Consider the following 23,065-nt stretch of genomic DNA (forward strand, 5'->3'; position numbering starts at 1 on the left):
CACACACACACACACACACACACACACACACACACACACACACACACACACACACACACACACACACACACACACACACACACACACACACACACACACGCCCCTATTTCTAAAGAGACTGCACAGGTGAGTACAGTGAAGTGCATCAAAATTGCGAGTATGCGGAAACCAGTTGCCTGCGTAGGAAACCAGCCATTTTTTTCTTGTTCTTTTTACATTTAAATTCCAGCATTGTTCTTGAAATATTGCCAGTCTTCAGAGTCTTTCAGTTTTTGTAGCATTTTTAATATCAAGGATCCAAAACATTAGTGCAAATGTGCAAATATGTCAACAAACACTTATTCATAAACATGAGGACAGCTCTGTGTGTGTGTGTGTGTGTGTGTGTGTGTGTGTGTGTGTGTGTGTGTGTGTGTGTGTGTGTGTGTGTGTGTGTGTGTGTGTGTGTGTGTGTGTGTGTGCAGTCGTGCCTCAGACGAACACCCAGTGCTGCCTGTGATTGCTGGAGTCACAGGGACTCATCATCACTATATCGCCCAGTACTGCCAAACACTGGCCTGACGACGGGTTCTTCACACGGGAGCCCTGTGAACAACACAAAACAAGCCAATGAAATCTATATAGTGTGCTTTAGAGCAGTGGTTCTCAACGTGGCGTCCGGGGACCACCAGGGGTCCTTAAAGGGGGTTCCAGGGGTCCCCAGCAAGGATTATTTAATAGAGAGGCAAAGTGACCGCCTACTTCCTGCTTCAGCACTGTACCAGAGATTTTTATCCGCCATTTATTTTCTCATGGACATTTTGTTAAAATGCTTATAAAAATAGTTTTACTTCGTCAAACACCAAACAGTTCAGCTATATTTAGAATCGGGAGAGACCATATAACATTTCACTCGGACCAAAACTTAAAAAACTACATCAAAAAAATATTTTCTTTAAATCCGCGATTTCTTTACATTTTGGTCCGAGTGAAATGTTATGTGGTCTCTCCTGTTCCTAAATACATCTGAACCGTTTGATTTGAACAAGTAAAACTAGTTTTATAAGCATTTTACGAAATGTCTATGGGAAGATAAATGGCGGATGAAAATCTCTGGTACAGTGCTGAAGCAGGAAGTAGGCGTTCACTTTGCCTCTCTATTGACAAGAAGCACAACTAGTAGAGAATGTAGAATTACTATAGCATCACTGTTTCTAGCTAAAATATCAGTGACAGAGAGACAGCATCTGATCAAATGGGGGTCTAAACAGTCTAAATGTGGACTAAATTAGATGTCCCGATATAGAAACATGTCGAGTCAGAGCGTTCAAACTTGTGCAACACGTGGGAAACTGGAACAAACAATAGGGAAGTAGAACAAGAATGAGGAACAGCACATCTTTGAATGGCTTTTGTTGTTGTTGTTGACCTGTTTAATTAACGAACTGGTAAGAGACCAATGTGGTCATACCAGTTGCCCAACTTACAGTTTAGGAAATACTCACCGGCATGAGGTGCCACACTTGCTGAGGAGGCGCCGCTGCAGTGTGTTTCCCTTTAGAGCGACACAGTTCAACAGACGCCAGAATAGCGTTTGCATGCAAACACAACTGTGCGTGGACGTTGTGCCGCAGCTCTTTCTGGGACGTGTACTCGAAATACTACAAGTCACAAAAAGACAAAATATGTTTAGATTCAATGAAAAATAATCCACAATCTCATTGCTATCACACAATGAATGTTGAAACTGCTTCCTCTGTTGGTCTAAGCTACAACGTGGTTTTATTAGACTTAATAGAGGTTAGTACCTGTGCTCCACCCATGTAGTGACAAGTGTGCATTTTCACTGGCTCCCCTCCCTTTTTACCCTTCTCCACATCCAGGCACTTTTTTGAACCCGGGTTCATCAACTGAAAAAAAGAAAAAGAAAAAAATAATTTCTTAAGTATGATGTATTATCCTATGAAAGATGCCTGAATGTGAATCAAATTAAAAGCAAGATTACCGCTCCAAACATGGCGGGTCTGGGCTCAGGCACATAGGCCTCTGGGTAAACGTTGTCCAGGTACCAACTGAAGTTTTTACAATGTAGCCTCTCCTTGAGTTGAAGACGTTCAGAAATATCCCCAAATGTATTCTGAGAAGGAAACGACAAAAGAAAGGGGCATATGTGGGAGTGGCTCACACATCAACTGCTGCGAGATGACTATGCTTATCCCCGCTTGTACAAAATACCTCCTTGGCAATGGTAGCAGCCCTTTGGTTCATACGATAGTAGATCCCTTTGTACTGGTCCATCCAGACCTCGGCCAGGCGCACCAGGTTGCGGGTGATCACGTTTTTGCCCTTCGGGTAGGTGTGCGGGCTCTGCGAGCGGAAAACGTGTCCCACGACAGAACAAGGGATAATCTCCAGCTGACCCCCGCATTGCCAAACCTGCAGAGCACACACAACAGAACGAGTCAGTGCTCGTTCATTTCTCAAGACTAATTTCTCTTGCGATCCAAGCTTTGGAATATAGAGCCTAGTCCAGCAGAAAATAAAACCAAGCGAAGCAGCAGGTTAAGAATGAACCAAGGAATGCTGTTTGTCTGCAACCAACAAAAAGGAAATGTTACTTATTTCCTTATAGACTGCACTCACCCTGAGGGACATTTCCACATTTTCACCTCCCCAGAACTCCATCTGGTCGTCATAAGTCCCAATGTGCTCAAAGTAAGATTTGGATATGGAGAAGAGGCCACCAGCAAAGGCAGGAGTTCTACAGAAGCAAATCAGTGAATAATCAGTGAATAACTGCTCTAGTGTGTGTGTGTGCGTGTGTGTGTGTGTGTGTGTGTGTGTGTGTGTGTGTGTGTGTGTGTGCGTGTGTACCTGACTGTGGTACCTGATAGGATATGTCTCGTTCCTCCTTCGCTTCTTCTCCTTTTCTGGGATGGCCTCCCATCCAAAAGTGAGGGTCCAGTCAAACTTTCCACGGCTACGAGGGGGTTTAGCAGTGGGCTTAGTGAACTTGAAGTTGTTGTGGTCAATCGTGGCGATTTTCGGGCTCACCACAGCGGTAGGCTGCTCCGCTATCCGAGCCAGAAGAGGCTCCAGCCATCCATGGAAGCACTCACCTAACCAGGGATGCAGAGAGTCGATGAATTTTGATTTTGCATTTGATCCGAGCTGATATACCGTATATGTGTATAACTAGAAATCCGCGTGCGCAAATTCCTATGGCAGAGACTCTGGAGAGGATGTGCCATGGGTGCACTTGTGCACCGCGGAGCGGAACCCGCGGAACCGGGACACCTTAGAACATTAATAATACTAATAATATACTACTACTACTACTAGTCATAATAATCATCATCATCATCATCATCATCCAGCATGAAGATGATGGAAAGCATTGCATACAGTGGGAGTCCAGGAAGGTGAGGGTCTCTCCTCGTGCAGCCTGGGCCCCCAGCAGTCTGGCTGTGATCAAGCCCTTCCTCTCCCTCTGGCGTAACACGCGCACTATCTTCAGCTGCTGCACATACTCATCCAGACCGCTCTTCAGGTGATCTAGGAAGAGAAGTCAACAAGAACATAAATAGCAAATAAGAGAAAAGCGTAGAGAAAAGCGACAAAAATTGTGAAATCTGTCAAGTTATGAAAGTAATTATTGAAGTTATGTCGCTGTGCCACTGTGGAAGTGGATGACAATAGCTTTAAAGTAACAACTGTGCTCCATTGTGCAAATATGCATATCAGACATCCATGCAAATACAGACCAAGTCCAAACTTGAAGGCTATAAGTGCTTTGCATTATTGTGGAAGAAAATTCACCATAGTGTTAACAGCTGAACTGGGGTCACCTCGGGTTATGTAAGGTTGCATGGCCACCTCACTGTATCCCCTGTGCTATAACCTACTCTGCCAGAGGTCTGGTTGTTGTCAGAGTGGCTCCTGGATGTCTCCCAGATGCCTACGGAAGCTCTAACTTCAGAGATAACGTGTGTTGCTTTAACTCTATTTTGGCGACCTGTTCTAAATGTCAGCACATTCTGCGACGTCCTTGGGAGATATAAAAAGGACTAGTTCTTCTCTCTTTCAAGAACAACACCTGCAGCAACACTGTGGAGAAGAAGGGCTGTATAGAACAACACCTGCAGCAACACTGTGGAGAAGAAGGGCTGTATAGAACAACACCTGCAGCAACACTGTGGAGAAGAAGGGCTGTATGCGCACCGTCTGTGCTGGCATCGTCCACCAGGAGGATCTCGATGAGCAGGGCCGCAGGAGCCGTGTGCAAGACGCTGTAGACCGTCCTCAGCAGAGCGGACCAGGCTTCGTTATGGAACACGATGATCACGCTGGTGGTGGGGAGACCCGGGCAGCGCCGAAACCTCTGCTCCACGCAACTGCCAGAGCCAAAAACCAGGAGATGGGTATCAGATGTTAGAACAAATACAGAGTTCTCTTCCTCACAATCACACTTTTTTTCCACGAGGTAAACTGAGCTTATACTCACTCTGGGTGCCGTGTGTCATTACCCAGGCTACGGTGCAGGGAGATGCGGTCGCTGGCAAACTGGTTGAATTGGTTCTTCATCACCCCGTCTCGTTTCTCGTGGAGTTCTGCAGATGTCATGGTGCCACGCGAGCGAAAGGGTTCACCGTTTGCGCCCGGAGCCCGGGGGTTTTGGGGAGACCTCTCCAGACGGGGCGCGAGCTCCTCTTTGCTGTAGAAGCCTGCAGGCGGACAGCGGGCATCTGTGGAGACGGTCCGAGAGGGTGAGGGACCGGTCGGGAGGGCACCGAGCCGGACACCCGTCACAGGATGCTGTTGTTGGTCCGCCAAATCCCTGATCTGCGGGAATGTCGTGCTCTCCATGTTGTATTGCATCACGAGCCATAGAACCACAACGCTCGCTAGAAGGGCCAGCTTGACATGAAGTCGGCATGGGGAAAAGCGCATGGCTCCAGAGTGCAGGAAGCCCTAAAATGAAGAGAACATGGCTGATTTATATAGGTAATATAAAATAGAACACTGCCCTTTGCCCTGAATATCATAGTGGAGTATTCAGTAAAGGATCTTCATATGAGTCATAGGTCATATGGCTGTGAGTTCAGTTATGACTTTAGCCCAATGACTATAGTGTTCCTATAGAGACAGTCATGTGTTTATGTTTATGTTTAGACTTTATGTTTGTGCGTATTGTAGAACTGGTTTTGACTAGTTTGAAGCATGCATACATTATGCTATATTATTAATTTCTTAGAAAAGGATGAACAAAGCAACTATACAGTACATAGCCTACTGAAGTGTATAAAGAAACTGACATGTCTACCCTTTGGCAGAGGATATCCTGTAGCCCACACACTGTGTGTGTGTGTGTGTGTGTGTGTGTGTGTGTGTGTGTGTGTGTGTGTGTGTGTGTGTGTGTGTGTGTGTGGTGTGCGTGTGTGCGTGTGTGTGTGTGTGTTGTGTGTGTGTGTGTGTGTGTGTGTGTGTGTGTGTGTCTGCTTAAGGTTTTCTCTCCAGACATGTCTGACTAAAGAATGGAGAGATTCATTTCCCCCTTCATTGCTCCAAGTCCAGCTGTAGCCTACTGAATAGAAAAGATACCAACACCTCACAACACAAAGATCGGGGCTACAATTCTATTCACTTATTGGACACCGTTAATCAGCCAAAAACAAATAATCCATATAGCTATATACATTTTTACACCATTCCACAGTTGCCGCCCATCAGTGATCCACTCATCATGAAACAGGTCTATTTGAGACCACATTAAAGTTTGACTGTTAGGCTATGTAAATATGTCCAGATATATGACACCTGGACAAGCTCTCTCACAGAGGCTACTGGTTGAAAGTATCAAATGTGCCAGCAAAGTTAAGTTTAACAGTAGAAAATGAAACGGCTTTGTACAAAATAAACAGTTTATGACTATGATGGTTGTTGTGGAATGGAATTTCACCACTCCTCATCCGCTATATAATAATTATAACAATGTATATTGAGATGTTTGCAGTCCGTCTCTAATGATGATTAGAGGAGATTAAGAATATGGCTGCTTTATTAAATACACTTTTAGAAGACACTTCCTGGACTTGGTTTTCATTCAATTGGGTTTATATAAGCTGTTACAATTATTACATATCGGATGAGGAGTGGTGAAATTCCATTCCATAACAATGACATTACACTATCAATGGCCTACTGTATAAATTAGATACAGGACACTTTGTCGATCTGGTTTATTAATAGGCTATATATAGGCTACCTATTTAAAAGTATCTTGCCTAGTTTTTGAAAGAAAAAACAACAAGAAAATAAAAACATGAAAATGAAATCTCGTTTGAAATGAAACTCACAGTTGATGTGACACGCGCTCATCCGTCTTCCAGTTTGGATGGTGTGTGAGGGATCTTGTTTCGTGCTGCCTGCTTTACTTGACAGGTAGGCGTGCTGCAAGAAGCACAGGATTGGAAGCGCAAGGAAACGGTGAACCGCACTGAAGTCAAAGTCAGCCTCATGCGTAAAGACGAAGATGCGTTTCTCTCTCAGGCGAAAATATTGATTATTAATTGTTTAATTAATCTCAGTGTTTGTTTACTGTCTGATCTGATGTGCGCGTCTCACTCTCCACTTTAATATATAACTGACCCCGGATCAGGTCCCTGGCTGCGGTCTGGAACGTCTGGAACCCGCAACTCCTCTTGTGGGCGGAGCTTGTTGCCATGGTTGCGTCTAAACCAAAAGTTGTGATTTGCAGGCTTGTTGTCCACTTGTTTGCGTCTTTCTTGCGCAGCGTCACAGTGGCGAGGCGGACTGTGCCAAATGGCCTTCTTCGGGATAACACATTTAGGCTATCAAAACCCCATTGGGGATACAATGATAGTGAAGCCAAGGGGATTGCCTCACTCCCAGGGTAAGAGGAGATGGGTTTTGTGTTTGGGTCAGTTATGCTTGCCTTAATTTGCTTCTAACGTTTACCAGAGACCTAGCTTTTAAACCACTACTTTTAACCTGTGTAGTCTAACAGTTTATTATCATTCTACTCATTTACAAGTCGGAAATGGCAACTCGCGGAGTGAAGCATCTGCCCACAGACGAGAAAAAAAACAGATAGGCTATAAAAGATGCAAATACAAACTAAGTAGGCCTAGTGCAAAAAGTGTATTAACGCAGATACTCGCGGAGTGAGCAAACTGCGCATCTGTCCACAGATGAGGAAAAACCTTGGGAGGCGTCTTGCTGAATGGCAGAGCTGTGCTGCTGTGTTTTGTCTCCATAAACAGGTGGTCCCGTTTTAAAAATGTGTTGAGTTCTTCAAGCAGGGTGTCATGCTTCTCTCGAACAGTCGCGCGGTCCAGACATTTTAAACCCACCTTTTTCCTCCGGCGATATTCACGTGTTGAGGCGAATTAGCGTCTTCATGTGTGGGTCAACAACAGAAACAGTCCTGCTTTGAGGCCTACTACAGCAGGTATGCCCCGCAGCCTCAGCAGAGTTCATAACTCGGGTCTGAGACAGGGAGCTGTCTTCAACTTGAACGACCACCTCGTCGTCAGGTGTCTCTGGGCATACTGAAAGATGGTGCTGCTCCTTGGCTGGGCTCGGGCCCGGCGCCACGAGGGCCCCCTCAGTTCAATTTTCTGCCCCCTCACTTTTTTTTTTTTTTTTAAAGAATAGAAAAGAATAGAAGAATAGAAAAGAACATCTATAAAGGCCAGTTAGGCAATGTTTGTACCTGACATGTTTCGGCTGCTGTTTCTGCAGTCTTCATCAAATTTGATCAGTTTAAGTTGATGTAGGCTACTAGCCTAGGTAAACCCAGCCACCACGTGACCTGCTCTCTCAGTTCCCAGTCACTATCACATAGTGACTGAGAACAGGTCTGAGAGCAGGTCACGTGGGGGATGGGTTTACCCAGGCTAGTAGGCTACCCCCTGTAAACATAGCTCTGTTGTTTCAGAATTGGCAGGGAAGCACTATTTGCTGTGCTTTGGTTGTCACAAGGTGTCAGAGATGTAGCTATTTATTAAATTTGAACCTCACTGCATGCTGTAGTGATCATGACCTGATTAAAACAGACACACACACACACACACGCACGCACACGCACACACACACACACACACACACACACACACACACACACACACACGCACACACACACACACACACACACACACACACACACACACACACATCAAACAGATAGCTACATATTCCTTCCCTCTCCTTGCCCTGCAAGGTAGCGATCGAGTAGCACCTCTACCGTGAATAGCCGGTTTTATTGTAACGATATAATATGAATAATGACCAGCATGCAGTAACATGTTTCCTCACAGATGGTGGGAGTAATTCCGGATCAGGGTTGCCCTCGCCTCTTCAAGTGCCACCGCAGGGTCCCCTCAGACGCACAGACGTGTGCCATGTTTACAGCAGCCAGCCTCCTCCCCCGGCACCTCCTCACAGCAGTGACCTCCACCATGGGAGCCAGCAGCGATACAGAGAGATGGTCAAACGGGTTCAGACACCCAGATGTGAGTATAGTAGACTAGACGTAATGGTAAAGGGGTCTGGTGTAAGAGACAACAACTGCGTGTCCAGTAATTATAGTGAAAGTCTTGATCTCCTCTCTTCTCCAGCGCCTAACCAGCTGTATTTAATGCCTGTGACGGACAGCCAGCGATATGGATGGCTGTTATCCAAGGAAAAGAGTTCAGAATCATGGGCCAAAATTGAACGGTTTCCCCGGAAGAACAGTGAGATGACTAAGTGAGTAAATCTAGATCCAAATCTGATTTGTCAACCTTTTCATAATTATGAATTAGATCTTTGTAATTAGTCGTCTACTTGTTACTTTCACAGGTTTGTAAAAGAAATGGCAATGAAGGACCGGGAGTTCAGCCTGTTCTAATCACCCACTCCACTCGTGCATAAACCAATGCGGCCTGTTTGGATACCAGCTTTAGAGGTCATATTTATAATAAAACAACTTATTGAGCTATGACTAACTTCATTTTCCAGAACAGTGCTTCTGAACTTCATTGATTATTGGAATAAGAGATGGTTACAAACAATCTTCATTGCACAAAGAAAAAAAAGCATTTATCACAAAGATTTAAAACAAAAATAATACATTTGCTACATTATGCCATAATAATGTCGCAAACTCCCTAGGGGCCCAGGCCCTGTGCTGAGACTGCTTTAGAGTACTGTAGTAGACACATGCGATTTTACTGTCCCCTAGAGGTATGCAATATTAATGCCTACTTCTGAATTTTGGAGGAGGCCTTGGTCTTCTAGCTGGGTAAAAACCATCCTGTTTCGCTCGACGTAGAACAAACTGAATGTGAGTTCATATGTTCAGGATGATTTTACCAGGCTATTTATTGGTCTTCATCTGTCATTTCATTATACAATGTAATGTATCGTTAAAAACAATTTCAACCAAATTTAGTGTATTTCTCAGCTCAGAATTGTAATGTTTTTTGTTTGTTTGTTGTTGTTGTTAGGTATAATAATCTCACTTCTGATGTGGTTATAGCCACACTTATTAAAAAGACAACATTGGAAATTATTATTTTTGAAAAGTATTTCTATGAAATAGTATAGTAGCCTATACATCCTTTGTTAGTATACTAGGCTATGTGCAAAAAGAGGGAAAATAGAAAAGGGAAGACTAAATGTAGCACATACAGTATTCTTTTTAAATTCACAACAATAAAGTATAATTCCAATTGTGAATATGAATGACCCTTTTAGCCTGAATCCTGCATGGGTATGCAGTCAATTGCAAAAATCCAATTAAGTATTCGCTACTTTTATTAATTACACATTTTAGCCTGAATCCATATATGCAGGAGAGTTGTCCAGGAGGTTAATGAAGCTGCCAGAGTGAGCTCAGCCCCTGGGCCATGATGAGGACTGTCCTATGGACAACAGGGGCCTCAAACTTCTCTATGAGTTGTGGAGCAGCAAAGGAGACCTGGCTGTTCTGTGGCTGGACCTCACCTACAGTATGCCTCATTCTGGACTGTTACAAAAGAACCACCTCAGTGATATCTGTATCAGGAGACCATCAGCTTAAAAAAAATAGATCATTATTGGATGCCATGCATGGTCAAGTCTGAAGTGGAGTGTCCCTCTCTCGCCTTCATGGATGACCACGAACGTTATATCTGTCCAAGCTCCACCACCACCAGCCTGCACGAGAAGTTCATGGTCACCTGGACAAGAGAATCACTGCAGTATGGAACTGAGGGAACCTGACGTCTCCCTGGGTGAAATAGAATTGAAGGGAAGAGGAGGGCAAAGGATGCAGTCCCGGCTATGTAGTGGGGCCAGTGGCATCTGGACTGGCAGGGCTCGGTACCGGCTGGACTGGCAGGGCTCGGTACTGTCTGGACTGGCAGGGCTCGGTACTGTCTGGACTGGCAGGGCTCGGTACCGTCTGGACTGGCAGGGCTCGGTACCTACCGTCTGTTGTGGTGGATATCTGTGACGTTCCCCCCCTGCTGGCTGTGTCTGGGGCCTGCAGCTATGGCAGCCATATGCAGCTCAAACATGAGCCAATGCACACCTGGAGCTAGTTGAGCTTATTTAACGGAGCTCACCAGAGACAAAGAACTTCGTGTCCTAAAACTACTTGTTTTTTTAGGATCAGTAAGTTGGCAGCCAGCCTTTATCTTACCATTTTGTTATTATCACAACAATATCCCCATTGGTCAGTGGGGGGAATCATGTCTTGTTTTTGTTCCTTGTTTGGTTATCGACTAAACTATTCCAATTACAGTATCGCGTTTCAAATGAGCGAAGAGACACTCTACCCACTTCCAAAGCAGGGATGTTGTTTCCAGTTACAAGGTCATTGAGCACGTCAGTCAGCAGCACACACGCGTCTCAATGCTGCAGGGTCTAGCTGTCGCTATAAAACACGTGTACATGATAACACTGAAGTTCTTTGCTAGTACTACTGCAAGGGGATGGAAAATACATGGCATTACTGCAGTGATACTCAACTTGTGGCCCGGGGGCCAGATGCGGCCCGCGATAGGGTGCAGAGTGCCCCCCCCCCCCCCGGCCATTTTCTAATTCACAATGAAAACTAACGTGAAATCAAGTTTGACTGAGCTCCAGCTAAATTGTCAAATATGGCTACCTGCTCGCCGCCCAGGCACTTACAGTATATACTTAACTAACTTAACTTAACTATCTATCCATTGTGCACAAAATTGTGAGACTAAACTCTGGCTGATACCCTAATAACCTACAATCCGCTACAGAAAAATTTATATTTATATTTGTTTATTAACTGGCCCCTGGTCTCCTGTCATTTTGCAAAAGTGGCCCCTGGGCAAAGCAAGTTGAGTATCCCTGCATTACTGTATGTATGAGGTTGTTACATAATTAAACTATACGAGGGGTCACTGGTGCTATCAGCAGCTGGCAGTGCATATTTGAAACACATTCCGAACCATGCGATTTATACAGTGTTTCCCCTACCTTTCTACAGGCCTGGCGGGACCGCCAGGCCAGAAAAGAAATTGCACCCAAATTATTTTATTTTTTTCCCTGCTCTCCGCAAAATCTCAATAAACCTTTATGGCATACTATTACTACTGGTGTTGACAGTAATAGAAGATGCCAAATCATTCAAAACAATAAGCATTTTGCTTTTAGGAGCATTGCGCCAGCGTGCAGCGCTGTTCCAAAATGTGTCAACGTGTGTCGTTGCCTGGGAAACGCACATCCCATAATACAACTGTTGGCATCGCATCCCATAATAGTATGATGATATTTGGGATGCCATTGCGAACAGGTTAGCTAAAAGTTTAGCGTCGCCAGTGACGGCCCCCACCGTTGCGGTCGGGGTACGTTTCGAAATCCCTCCAGGCCTGAAAGATTTTCTAGGGGAAACACTGGATTAGTAATTATATGACCACACACAAAACAGCCATAGATTTTTTTTTATTATTCTTTTTTCTTCAAGGGGAAATGTTATTTTTCTCTTTGTCATAGTCCTCAACTCTTCTTGTCCTTCGCCTCTGCAAAGCAATCCCCTCTCAACTCAGGAGAAAATACAAACAAAACAAAACAAATCTACGGAAGGAAGGCTTCATCAGGCCTGAGCCAAACACTGTTTCAGTAGTATGGGGACGACGTTCCTCCCCTCTCCTCTTCCCCCGAAAACATCCCAAGAGTTAACAATCAACACAAGTCTATGGACAGCCAATAGAAATAGAATACGTACAATAAACTCACGTCCCTTCTATAAATTCCTTCCTTATATATGAATCACTCTCCATTGGTCACAGTTCACTTGATAGTTTGTGATCATCTCCAAACGTCACTGTTCTCTGGTGCTCCTCCCACTATACGCCCAAGGCCCAATAGCATTGCCCAGGAGGAACCAATAGCACGAGGCTGCGTGAGCTGGCTTTGGTACAAACATGATCAACTGTTGGGCGCCATTGTTGAGCGTGGCGGAAGAGCTAAGGCAGGGCTGATTCTTTCATTTAAATTCATTCAATTTTAATTATTAAATTAAATTAGAGTTATGGATAGTGGTGGACGAACTGAGAACACTGTAACGATGTGCACGTTGACTGGATATTATATTTGACAAGCCCTCGTCCCTTTCTCTCCCTCTGTATATCGGTAGTCCAGATAAGGTAAACAGGCACAGTTCCTGTTCAGTGTTCTCCTATGATTTATTTTATATTAACTTAAGGCAATCAAACTCAGTAACAAGTCCTTCCAGTTTCGCTGAAAGAAATGATGGGGTTTGGGGGGCGCGCGCACACACACACACACACACACACACACACACACACGTCTCTCACACACACACAGACACACACACACACACACACACACTCACACACACACACACACACACACACACACACACACACACACACACACACACACACACACAATAAAACAAATATCTGCACTAATTCTGCCTCATTCTTCACAACATAGCTAAATACCAGAGTTGTGATTATGTACTGCCATTGGTTATGAGGTTTAAGGCGTGGGAGGGAGAGGTCACCTTAAAGTCTGACTGAGATGTACAATACTGCAGTATATTTAAAAAAAGAAAAGTATAGTGAATCATCTGTATGAGTGTGTTAACTGCTATGTTTTTGTGAGCATACACCACTTGGGTTCTGCTGCAAAGGCAGCTAAAGGTTATTACTATACTATGATCCCGTCTATTGCCAGTTGAAATACTGTATTGTAGGATTTAACAGCAGAATAGGTCGGCCGCAGTTGATCAGTTGGTACCAGTGAGCTTGATTCTTTACATCTGGCATTTTACAATAAAGCGTGCTGGTCTTTGATCCTTTTCATCGGAATGGAATCATCATAATAAGCATAATAATTAATCAGAATCATCATAATAATAACAACATTAAGAATATACAAATAATGGATACGGAAGTGATACAAAATACCCAACGTTAAAACAAACAAAAATGAAAAACAGGATACCACAATCAGACATGCTTCAGAGCTGTTATGTTTGGCAAGAAAGCAGTTTTTGTTGTATCATAAAAACCTCACAGTGAAAATAGTTATGCCCCTTCAGGATTACAAAGCACAGTATTCAGTCAAAATCGATAGATCGTATATTTCTTTCCTTCATCTATTTCCTCTTCTTCTTCTTCTTCTTCTTCTTCATAGAAGAAGCTGTGTGGTACCGCTGCGTGCAAATCCAAAGGTTTCCCCCTGATGGCTCTGGAACGACTTGTTGATCTAAGTTCCTTCATTTCCATTTCCACCAAAAAACACTTCTTTGAAAGGGAAGGAGCCGTTAATGACAATATACTGTTATGGCTGAAACCAGCTGTCAATAGAGAGCCAAAGTGGAACGTCACTTCCTGCTTCAGCACTGTACCAGAGATTTTCATCCGCCATTTATTTTCCCGTAGACATTTCGTAAAATGCTTATAAAAAATAGTTTTACTTGGTCAAACCAAACCGTACAGATATATTTAGAAACAGGAGAGACCATAGAACATTTCACTCTGACCAAAACGGTCCGAGTGGATTTAAAGAAAATATTTTTTCGATGTCGTTTTTTAAGTTTTGGTCCGAGTGAAATGGTCTATGGTCTCTCCCGATTCTAAATATAGCTGAACCATTTGACCAAGTAAAACAATTTTTATAAGCATTTTACGAAATGTCTATGGGAAAATAAATGGCGGATAAAAATCTCTGGTACAGTGCTGAAGCAGGAAGTAGGCGGTCACTTTGCCTCTCTATTGGCTGCTCAAGCTCTAAGGAACCAATCTGACATGGAATGAGCATGAAAAGGATTGTAATCCACCGGAGCTACTTCTACTCCTCCAAGAGTTGCGATAAAAATACAGATTTCAATACCACTCTTTAGTAATTTCGTCTAGACGTTGAGTGCGTCATCACGTTCTAGAGATAGTTGATGGGATCAGCTCTTTGCTGACTGAATGAAAGACCAAATTAAAGTAATTGTCCATATTATTCTATGAAAACGATGGAGCAGCCTTTGCTGCCAGCAGTGGGGCAAAGAGACTGAGGGTCGGCCTAACTGCCAACAGATCATTGCTGACTTTAGCGAGAACATATCAGACATGTCTTGCCTTGTTTTTAGTAAATACTTTAGTCTTTGGTCAATATTTCCCTCCTCAATTTATACATATATTCATACACACACAAATATGCATGTATATACACACTTATAAACGTGTAATAAACTGGATATTTGTGCACGTATGTATTCACACTTTTCATAAAGGACCTTTTGCACAAAACATCAAGATTGAAATAAATAATTAATTCAGAAAAAAAATATGAGTACCTGTTCATAATTCCCGTGAAATAAAAAAATGTCTGAGAAAAAAAAATCGAATAAAAAATAATAATAAAGTAAAATAAAAAGTAGCCTTATGTACAGCATTGAACTTCTTTTGACACAGGCTAAAAGGCGTTGTTTTAAATAAACAGACTTTGCATCTTTCAAGAAGCCTGAGAGAGAGGCTAGACGTGAGAAAAACACTTGTCCTTCAATGTGTATGGGGGCCAAAATGGCTGTCAAACAAGAGCATTTTCCCTCCGACCAAGAACACTTTCCGTCTGAAGTCCAAAAGTCTCAAAGTCTTTTCCTCGTTGGAATTCAAGTGATGTCATTGCTAGTTATTAGCCATCGTCTCACAACGTGAGTCCTCGCTCGGTGGTGCTGCTGCGTCCTTGCAGTGGGGGGGATCTTCCCAACAACTGCCGCTGTGACGGCTGCTAACTGTTGGGCGGTCCATCACTCAGGAAGTAGGTTGTCATTTCCCCTTTGCCTTTGACCTTCACCACGCCACGACACTCGAGCACGTACCCTTTGTCTGCAAGCACCTGGTGGAGGTCTGTAGTCACCTGTGGGCAGAATGGGAGAATGGAAGATGACATGTTGTTGGAGGATTGTTTACCTGGTAAATCTTTAGAGCACAAAGCGTCTCTGTGGAGAATGAAAAACATCATAAATCCATTGCTACATTGTTTTAGACAGTAGTGACGCATTGAACTCTACCTGTATGCAGTCAGGTACTCCTGTGCTGTCCATACGACTGGCCACATTGACTGTGTTTCCCCAAATATCATATTGTGGCTTCCGTGCCCCAATAACCCCTGCTACCACTGGTCCAATGTTCAGACCTGGGAATAAAAGAATAACAGACATGATGATTTCCTTACATTTGAAGCTTGAGCTGAACAAATTGCATTTTATTTTGCAGGATTCTATATGTCGTCAATCACTTCTCTCTCACCTATCTTCATCTGGAAGTTATTGAAGGAATGCTCATTGATATATTTCATCTGTTCCCTCAGTCTCATAGCGTAGTCGGCCAATGCAGTAATATGGGAGCGCCCATCCTTGTCGTAGGTGGTGTCATTGAGACCGGAGGCCGCCATGTAGGTGGAACCGATAGTCTTGATCTTCTCTAGCTGCCTGTACTTGTCTTCACTGATGATCTGAGATGAGGATAAAGAAAATAGTCCATGGTTAAACTTAGTGCAATTTCCAAACTATGATCAATCTTTTTGAAATGAGCTGTAAGCAATGGCCAAATTAGGTGTAGTAACGAATACAAAAACGGCCCGAGCTTACAAATACCGCCGATGCCAAACTTTACCTCGTCAAAGTCGGCGATGATCTCGTTGAGCAGCCGGAGACACTCGACTCCCTCGTTGTTGGCCTCCAGCTCCACGTAGAACTCGGAGAAGTTGCTGATGGAGGCGAACATGACGGCCACGCACTCGCAGGACTGGTAGTACAGCTCGTCGTTCCGCCGCTCTCGCGCCAAGAAGTGGGCGGCCACGTCCTTGGGCAGAATATTGTGGAGGAGGCGCCGGTTGTAGGCCTGCAGTTCCTCCATCTCCTCCTTCTCCTCTGTGGCCTGAGAGAGGAGGACATTGGAAAACCTTTGATGATGTAGATATTATTGATGGACAATAGAGTACCGCAGAGATGGCATATTTTTGTATGGACAACCCGGAAGTTAGTATCACGCTGGCCGGGTTCCCTCGTTTGGACCTTTGTGTTCAGCAAGATAATCTTCACAAATGAACACCACCTTTATGATGTGTAAATGCGATCACCAAAAACCGTGATCGGCAGAAAACGCTTCAAAAATCATAAGAAGTTTGTTCATTTGTGAAGATTATCTTATCACAAAGGTCTCAGTTTCATAAACTTTGGATAACCATAGACCTTATTTCAGGCATCTAACCAAAATCCCTCCAAAAAAACATTGACTTTGAGACGAGGGAACAAGGCGATGCTAATTTCCCGGGTTTAGACTCGTTCCTGCAGCACTTTATAGTTGAGGGCTCTTTAACACTGTGAAGACGTTCTGCCTGGACAACAGAGACCTGAAGTCAAAATGGTGAGATGGCGCCCTCTAGCGGACGTTTTAGATACCTGTAGTTTCCACAGGAAGTCAAGGCGTGCAGTAGATTCGACCTGCTGAGCGTGCAGGTACAGTGCCAGCACAAACACTGTGAGGATCACTGGAGTCATGACCCTCAGGGACACCTTGGTCACGACGAACGGGCTGCAAAGCGATGGAGGTCAGATTAGGGTCAAACAAGATTTTGACAGTTGGAACCAAACATTTCAAATGAGTGTGATCGATTCGGACGTGACTGTGAATCTTACCACTGGTCTGTAGTTTCATTGAAACCGGACCTGTAGTGTAAACACATCAATTCAAAATACTCACTTTTAAAGTTGCAGAGACGTAATGAAATGTTTTGATGCAAGATACACATTTAAATTCTTACCATTGAGCAGTAGTTTGATTTAAATCACTAGAAAGGAAAATGATGGCATTTTAGAACAGATATTAAAACAACAAATATCTGCAAATATATAACTCAAATAAAATGTTCTTACGACTGATTGAAGTCATGCACTAGTTAAATGCAGGACACTGCTTTATCAAATTTAAAATGTACTGGTGTTTTGGCTAACAAGAGTAGGCCAAGGTATTTTTTCTTTCTTTCTTTCTTACAGATTATGAAAGTGCAGATTGTAAACTTTCAAATTATATAATGTAGCCTCCATTAAAATCCAAATATATTTGAAGAAGACTATGCTTATTTGAATGTTGGTACTCCTAAAAGCAACATTCAGAGAAAATTGCCCTGAAAGTTGGTGAACAAGCTTGGTTTGGCCTCAACAAGCTTAGTTTGCTCACAATTGACACAATAACAGCAATATTGAATCAACCCAATATTCAGAGAGCAACCTCAAGACTCGATGCATCACAATTCCAGGCCAAATGTACAAAATGTTTACAAAACGAACAATGCACGTTAAGAAATAAACTCTTTCTGCCTGTAGCACTTACAGGGCATTGGAGGTGACGAAGAGGTCTGCGTTGTCGAACAGTGCCACCTGTGGCCACTCCACCAGTAGCAGGAAAGTGAGCTGGATGAGCAACATGAGGGCCAGCTTGCCTATACTGCTGATCTGCAGGAACACTGAGCAGGCCAGCAGCGTCAGCAGCACACTATAGCTGAAATACTGACACACACACAGGACAGCAGGAGAGAGAATATCAGTGTAACATCTCACAATGATCACGGGGGGGCGCTATAGCTGAAATACTGACACACACACAGGACAGCAGGAGAGAGAATGGCTGGGTTTCCCAAAAGCTTCTTTGCGCTAAGAAGCAAATTTAACCCTTCTTAAGGCCTCCTTAAGAAGCAAACGCGTTTCCCAATTGCTTCTTTACGAAGGCATGCGTTTCCCAAAAGCTTCTTAGCGCTAAGAAGCTTCTTTGACCCTTCTTAAGGCTCCCGTAAGAAGCCAACGAAGCCAACGTGTTTCCCGATTGCTTCTTAGCCTAAAATTATCCTCCAATTATCTTCCGTTAAGAAGGCTGCGTTTCCCAAAAGCTTCTTAGCGCTAAGATGATCTTTCGTTAAGAAGGTTTTGTAAGAAGGGTCTGGGGCATTCTTAACACCTTCTTAATGACAAAACACTGGCAGATCCAGCCGCGTCAGGCAAAAGGAGATATTTGTGTCCACTGTTCCTCTTGTGTTTTTCCCTTTTTCCTTTCTTTCATGCACCCTTTAGTGTTTAAAATTGGGGAACACTTGAAAATCTCCCCTCTATGTATGGTTACTTGTATGGTTATGTATATTCCTCTAATCAGAATGGATTCCTTTTATAATGTTGTGGATTTATATAGCACCTTTCACAGAACCCAAGGTTGCTTAAATTCTGTAGTGTTTCTCTGTTTTGTTGTATGCTGTGTATATAAAGCAATTTGAACTGCAGTCCATGTCTGAAATAAATAATGTTTAATAAAGTTTAACATGACCATGATTAGGTTATTCTACAACAGTGTTTCTCAAACACTGGGTCGTGGCCCACTGGTGGGCTCAGAGTGCCATCAAGTGGGCCGCAGAGGACCTCTCACATCGAGATGGTGGACAGCTCCAGTTAAGATGCTTCTTAAGAGCCTTCTATTTTTTTTATTTTTCTCTTCTTTAAGAAGGCGTTTGGGAAACACTTCTTTGGAGCCTTCTTAACTCCTTAAGAAGCTTCTTAACGCCTTAAGAAGCTTCTTAACTCTTAAGAAGCTTCTTTGTTGGGAAACTCAGCCGTGTAACATCTCACAATGATCACGGGGAGGGGGCTTGACCAGTCACATTGGGCAGTGGTTTTCATACTTTTTCACATCAAGGACCCTAAATTGACACCAATTAGACCACATACCACCATTTGATCAGATTTTGTCCCAGGGTCCCCCATCTGATACGATTTCTGATGTTTTTATTACAGAAAGTGTATAAATCCCATGACCAAATTAGCCATACATTGTGTTATTGCGTTACATACTTGGAATTATAGTGACAATAAATGATTCCCTTTTTTGCTGGGGACCCCCTGGAAACCCCTCAAGGACCCCGCTTTGAGAAGCACTGGCACGGGGAACACAAAACAGGGACTTTGTCGTAGTACGGTATGAGACGATGATCCCCGGCCGGGACACAGGCTCACCTCAGGAAAGGGACATGAGGGTCCTCGGTCGGGACAGTTCTCTAGACCCCCGTCCACAGACACATTGAAGGTGCGGATCAGACAGGGCGTCACCAGGGCAGCAGAGGTGTTCAGCTTCTCAGCCACGCAATTCGTCAAGCTCTTGGTGTCGCAGGCAAACTATAGTGCAGGTGAAGACACGCACAGACCGCCATATATATGTTAATATATACAAGTGGACAAGGTTTTTAGAGCAGGGATACTCAACTTGCTTTGCCCCGGGGGCCACTTTCGTGAAATGATAGAAGGCCAGGGGCCAGTTAATAAACAAAAAATATACATTTTTCTGTAGTGGATTGTAGGTTTTTGGGGTGTCAGCCGGAGTTTAGTCTGACAATGTTGTGCACACCGGATAGTTAAGTTAGGTTACATACATAAGTGCCTGGGTAGCAAGCAGATGGCAGTATTTGACAATTTAGCAGCTAAATTATAGATTATTGAAAGATATTCCATATTCCAGACTGAAATGCTATAACAGAAGTGGAGTATTGGCCAGAGTGACATGAACATTTGGACACTTATTCAGCGGGTATCTTGCATGTTGCGTTCAGGTGCACTGTTTTTTTTTGTGTTTTTTTTGCAATTCCATCACGGGCCACACAATGAATAACTCATTAACTCAAATCAACTTTCAATAACTGTCAAACTAGATGAATGACTTCAAAACCGTTTACAGTTTGAGAGTTGATTTGAGTTAATGAGTTATTAATTTGAGTTAGTGTGGACCAGTGATGTCACTGGTCCACACTTTAACACTCAATAACTGTCAAATTAAATGACAGACTTCAAAACCGTTTACAGTTTTCTGATATACTACTGATGTTCTAATGATACAAAGCTGGTTGAAAATGGGCGGAGTGTTCCTTTAAGTATATTTGCTCATATTTTACTATGAAGCTTCCTTTTTTTCTGATCCGCTTCTGTTGGGGTTTGTTAGGTAGCCATTTGTTTTTGTTACTTATCGATAATTACTGTAATCAAAGACAGTATGCTCCAGACATGACTTGCGCCAGCTGAGTGGGATAACTTGTTTTTCTCCACAGCCGTATTTGGGGGCGGTCTTTATTTGTTCATGTTGACCACGGCCATTATCGGAGACCCGGCTTTTAATTGACTACGATTAGAGGAAATAGGGTAGTATGTGTGTGTGTGTGTGTGTGTGTGTGTGTGTCTGTGTGTCTGTGTGTCTGTGTGTGTGTGTGTGTGTGTGTGTGTGTGTGTGTGTGTGTGTGTGTGTGTGTGTGTGTGTGTGTGTCTGTGTGTGTGTGAGGGATCCGTTTCTTCGTTTTCAGTCGTCATCTGTTTAACCGTACCATATTGACAAAGGCAGAGATGAAGACGAGGATAATGGTAAACACCCCGACCAGGGTGCTGTTGGTGCGAGACTGGACAATCTTCTTTGAAACGGTCTGCATCGCAGCTGGAAAGAGCTAGAAGAAGAAGAGAAGGAGGAAGAGTAAAGATTTGAAAGTCAGATATGCAGTGAATGCATGTACGTATATTATCAGCAAAAAGGTTGTGTGCTTGACGAGCTCTGCTACCTTGATGCAAGAGTATATGGCACAGATGAAGAGGATGTTGGCGAGTATGATGAAGATACTGATGTAGATTCCCAGCATTACTGGGGTGCTGCGAGGAGGAACATAAGAGATACAATTACAAACATGTACGCACATTGTTATTTATAAGGTTTGTGACACATACCAGAGGATTGATGTGATTCAGTCTTTCAGTTCAGTTGAGTTACGCTTATAGCCCCTTAAGCATGTCTCAAAGGTCTTTACATAACATTATCACAGTCATATACTACATCCTATATCTACACACAACATAGGTTACATACATCATACTAGATTACTACTAATACTAGATACTAGAACACAGCATATCTTAGACTGTGGGAGGAAGCCCACGCAAACACGGGAGGAGAACATGCAAACGCCACACAGAAAGGACCGGGGCGGAGATTCGAACCCACAACCTTCTTGCAGTGAAGGGACAGTGCTGACCACTGAGCCACTGTGCTGCCCATTTGTCTTGTGTTCTGTGTGAATGCGAGTGTGTGCGTGTGCAAATGACTCACTGTGGAAAGATGACAATCTGTATGAAGGAGATGAAGCAGAATACTAGCAGAGTACACGCCACATAGCCTCCAAAACGGTCATCCACCTTCTTTGAATACTACAAGAGAAAAGACACAGTTAGATATGTAGAGAGGCAAAGTGACCGCCTACTTCCTGCTTCAGCACTGTACCAGAGATTTTCATCCGCCATTTATTTTCCCATCCACATTTCGTAAAATGCTTATAAAAATAGTTTTACTGGTTCAAACCAAATGGTACAGATATATTTAGAAACAGGAGAAATCGCATAACATTTCGCTGGGACCAAAACGTAAAAAAAATGCGGGTTTAAAGAAAATATTTTTTCGATGTTGTTTTTTTAAGTTTTGGTCCCAGTGAAATGTTCTATGGTCTCTCCCGATTATAGCGTTAGCTGAACCGTTTGGTTCAAGGAAGTACAACTATTTGATAAGCATTTTACGAATTGTCTATGGGAAAATAAATGGCGGATGAAAATCTCTGATACAGTGCTGAAGCAGGAAGTGACGTTCCACTTTGCCTCTATATCTCAAGACAGAGATGACAAGTTAAAAAAAAAAGCATTATAAAAACCACTAGGAGTCTCAGTTCCAACCTTTTTCTCCAAGCTGGAGGCCTGGAAGGTGAGGACGAACTTCTTCACATGATCCTTCCTTAGTTGGTCAATGCTGCGAGCATCAATGGCTCGTCCCAGAAACTCATCCACCTCGTCCTCCGGGTTCATGGTCTCCTGAACACCACGGCTGCAAGAAGAAGGATAGAGGAGGGAAGAACAGAAAGAGGTAAAGCAGTCAACAAAATGCAGTAAAGCAGCATGTGTGTGCGTCAACAAAGACATCGCCAAAAACACTCACTTGTCTTTACTGGAGGTCTCATCGATTCCCTGAAGAGGAGAAAGAAGGTGGCGATCAGAAGACTTATAACTATACTATCACAAAAAGATGTGACTCTCACGGACAAAGCTGTAGTCTGACAGTGTCACCGTGAACATGGGGTGCTGATCAGAAGTCTCACCATTTGCCTGAAGACTTTGGAGTCTTTGGTCCTGGAGAAGGTTCTGTCGGGGACCCAGCGTGGCATCAGACCCTCGTTAGAGTTGGCCCTCGTCCGCTGCATCTTCGCCATCACCGCCTTCTCCTCTTTCTGCACAGAGGAGAAGAAAAAGCACGAAAGCTTCACCAATCGTTCTTATAAAACACACAGCTTGACTTGGGAATTGACTTGAGACTTGTGCCTCGAGACTTGAGACTGACTTGGAAGTCACGCCAAGTTAACTTGATCACACCGTCCTCTGCTGGGAAATATTGTGCTATGTAAGTATTCAGCGGTTACCAATGCGACAAGACGTTTTTATCTGTCTAGTTTTGACACCCGTGTGTTGTTGTGCACTGACCCGTTTCTG

General features: G+C 43.6%; 3 protein-coding genes across 3 annotated transcripts in view; 1 reads left to right on the forward strand and 2 right to left on the reverse strand.

Annotated features, from left to right (window-relative positions):
• Positions 1-314: 314 nt before the first annotated feature.
• LOC310780837 (polypeptide N-acetylgalactosaminyltransferase 6-like) lies at positions 315-6,451 on the reverse strand. The gene is made up of 11 exons (XM_083641343.1): positions 6,336-6,451; positions 4,484-4,950; positions 4,201-4,373; positions 3,385-3,534; positions 2,867-3,098; positions 2,623-2,740; positions 2,215-2,415; positions 1,985-2,116; positions 1,788-1,889; positions 1,485-1,640; positions 315-585 (listed from the first exon to the last, which is right to left on the reverse strand). Exons 2-11 carry the CDS (start codon positions 4,927-4,929, stop codon positions 472-474), a joined length of 1,824 nt encoding a protein of 607 aa, XP_083497469.1. The 5' UTR covers positions 4,930-4,950; positions 6,336-6,451; the 3' UTR covers positions 315-471.
• A 350-nt stretch (positions 6,452-6,801) lies between these two features.
• spmip11 (sperm microtubule inner protein 11) lies at positions 6,802-8,957 on the forward strand (the record flags this gene model as incomplete). Its single annotated transcript, XM_083641585.1, has 4 exons — positions 6,802-6,892; positions 8,319-8,513; positions 8,619-8,748; positions 8,842-8,957. The coding sequence occupies 4 exons, from the start codon at positions 6,802-6,804 to the stop codon at positions 8,888-8,890; spliced, it is 465 nt and encodes a 154-aa protein (XP_083497711.1). The 3' UTR covers positions 8,891-8,957.
• Positions 8,958-15,252: 6,295 nt separating this feature from the next.
• LOC310781197 (adenylate cyclase type 6-like) overlaps positions 15,253-23,065 on the reverse strand; it is a gene marked incomplete at both ends in the record, with an annotated part of 32,279 nt that continues 24,466 nt past the window's right edge. Inside the window, 16 exons of the mRNA XM_083641749.1 lie at positions 15,253-15,381; positions 15,536-15,660; positions 15,774-15,978; positions 16,140-16,403; positions 16,928-17,060; positions 17,165-17,194; positions 17,290-17,316; positions 17,859-18,034; positions 19,523-19,681; positions 20,875-20,991; positions 21,103-21,190; positions 21,645-21,742; positions 22,259-22,406; positions 22,518-22,546; positions 22,678-22,806; positions 23,057-23,065. The exon at positions 23,057-23,065 is cut by the window's right edge and continues 133 nt beyond it. Coding sequence (XP_083497875.1) covers positions 15,253-15,381; positions 15,536-15,660; positions 15,774-15,978; positions 16,140-16,403; positions 16,928-17,060; positions 17,165-17,194; positions 17,290-17,316; positions 17,859-18,034; positions 19,523-19,681; positions 20,875-20,991; positions 21,103-21,190; positions 21,645-21,742; positions 22,259-22,406; positions 22,518-22,546; positions 22,678-22,806; positions 23,057-23,065 — 1,866 coding nt within the window. The remainder of the gene's footprint in view (positions 15,382-15,535; positions 15,661-15,773; positions 15,979-16,139; positions 16,404-16,927; positions 17,061-17,164; positions 17,195-17,289; positions 17,317-17,858; positions 18,035-19,522; positions 19,682-20,874; positions 20,992-21,102; positions 21,191-21,644; positions 21,743-22,258; positions 22,407-22,517; positions 22,547-22,677; positions 22,807-23,056) is intronic.

Source organism: Poromitra crassiceps (genome assembly GCF_964638095.1).
Source record: "Poromitra crassiceps genome assembly, chromosome: 8".
NCBI lineage: Eukaryota > Metazoa > Chordata > Actinopteri > Beryciformes > Melamphaidae > Poromitra > Poromitra crassiceps.

Excerpts from the sequence above, each read along its gene's own strand:
- LOC310780837 (XM_083641343.1), bottom strand. The coding sequence starts at position 4,929 with ATGCGCTTTTCCCCATGCCGACTTCATGTCAAGCTGGCCCTTCTAGCG. Across the intron at positions 2,117-2,214 it reads CTGCTACCATTGCCAAGGAG|AATACATTTGGGGATATTTC; the intron begins GTATTTTGTACA and ends TTTCCTTCTCAG. Across the intron at positions 1,890-1,984 it reads GACCCGCCATGTTTGGAGCG|TTGATGAACCCGGGTTCAAA; the intron begins GTAATCTTGCTT and ends TCTTTTTTTCAG.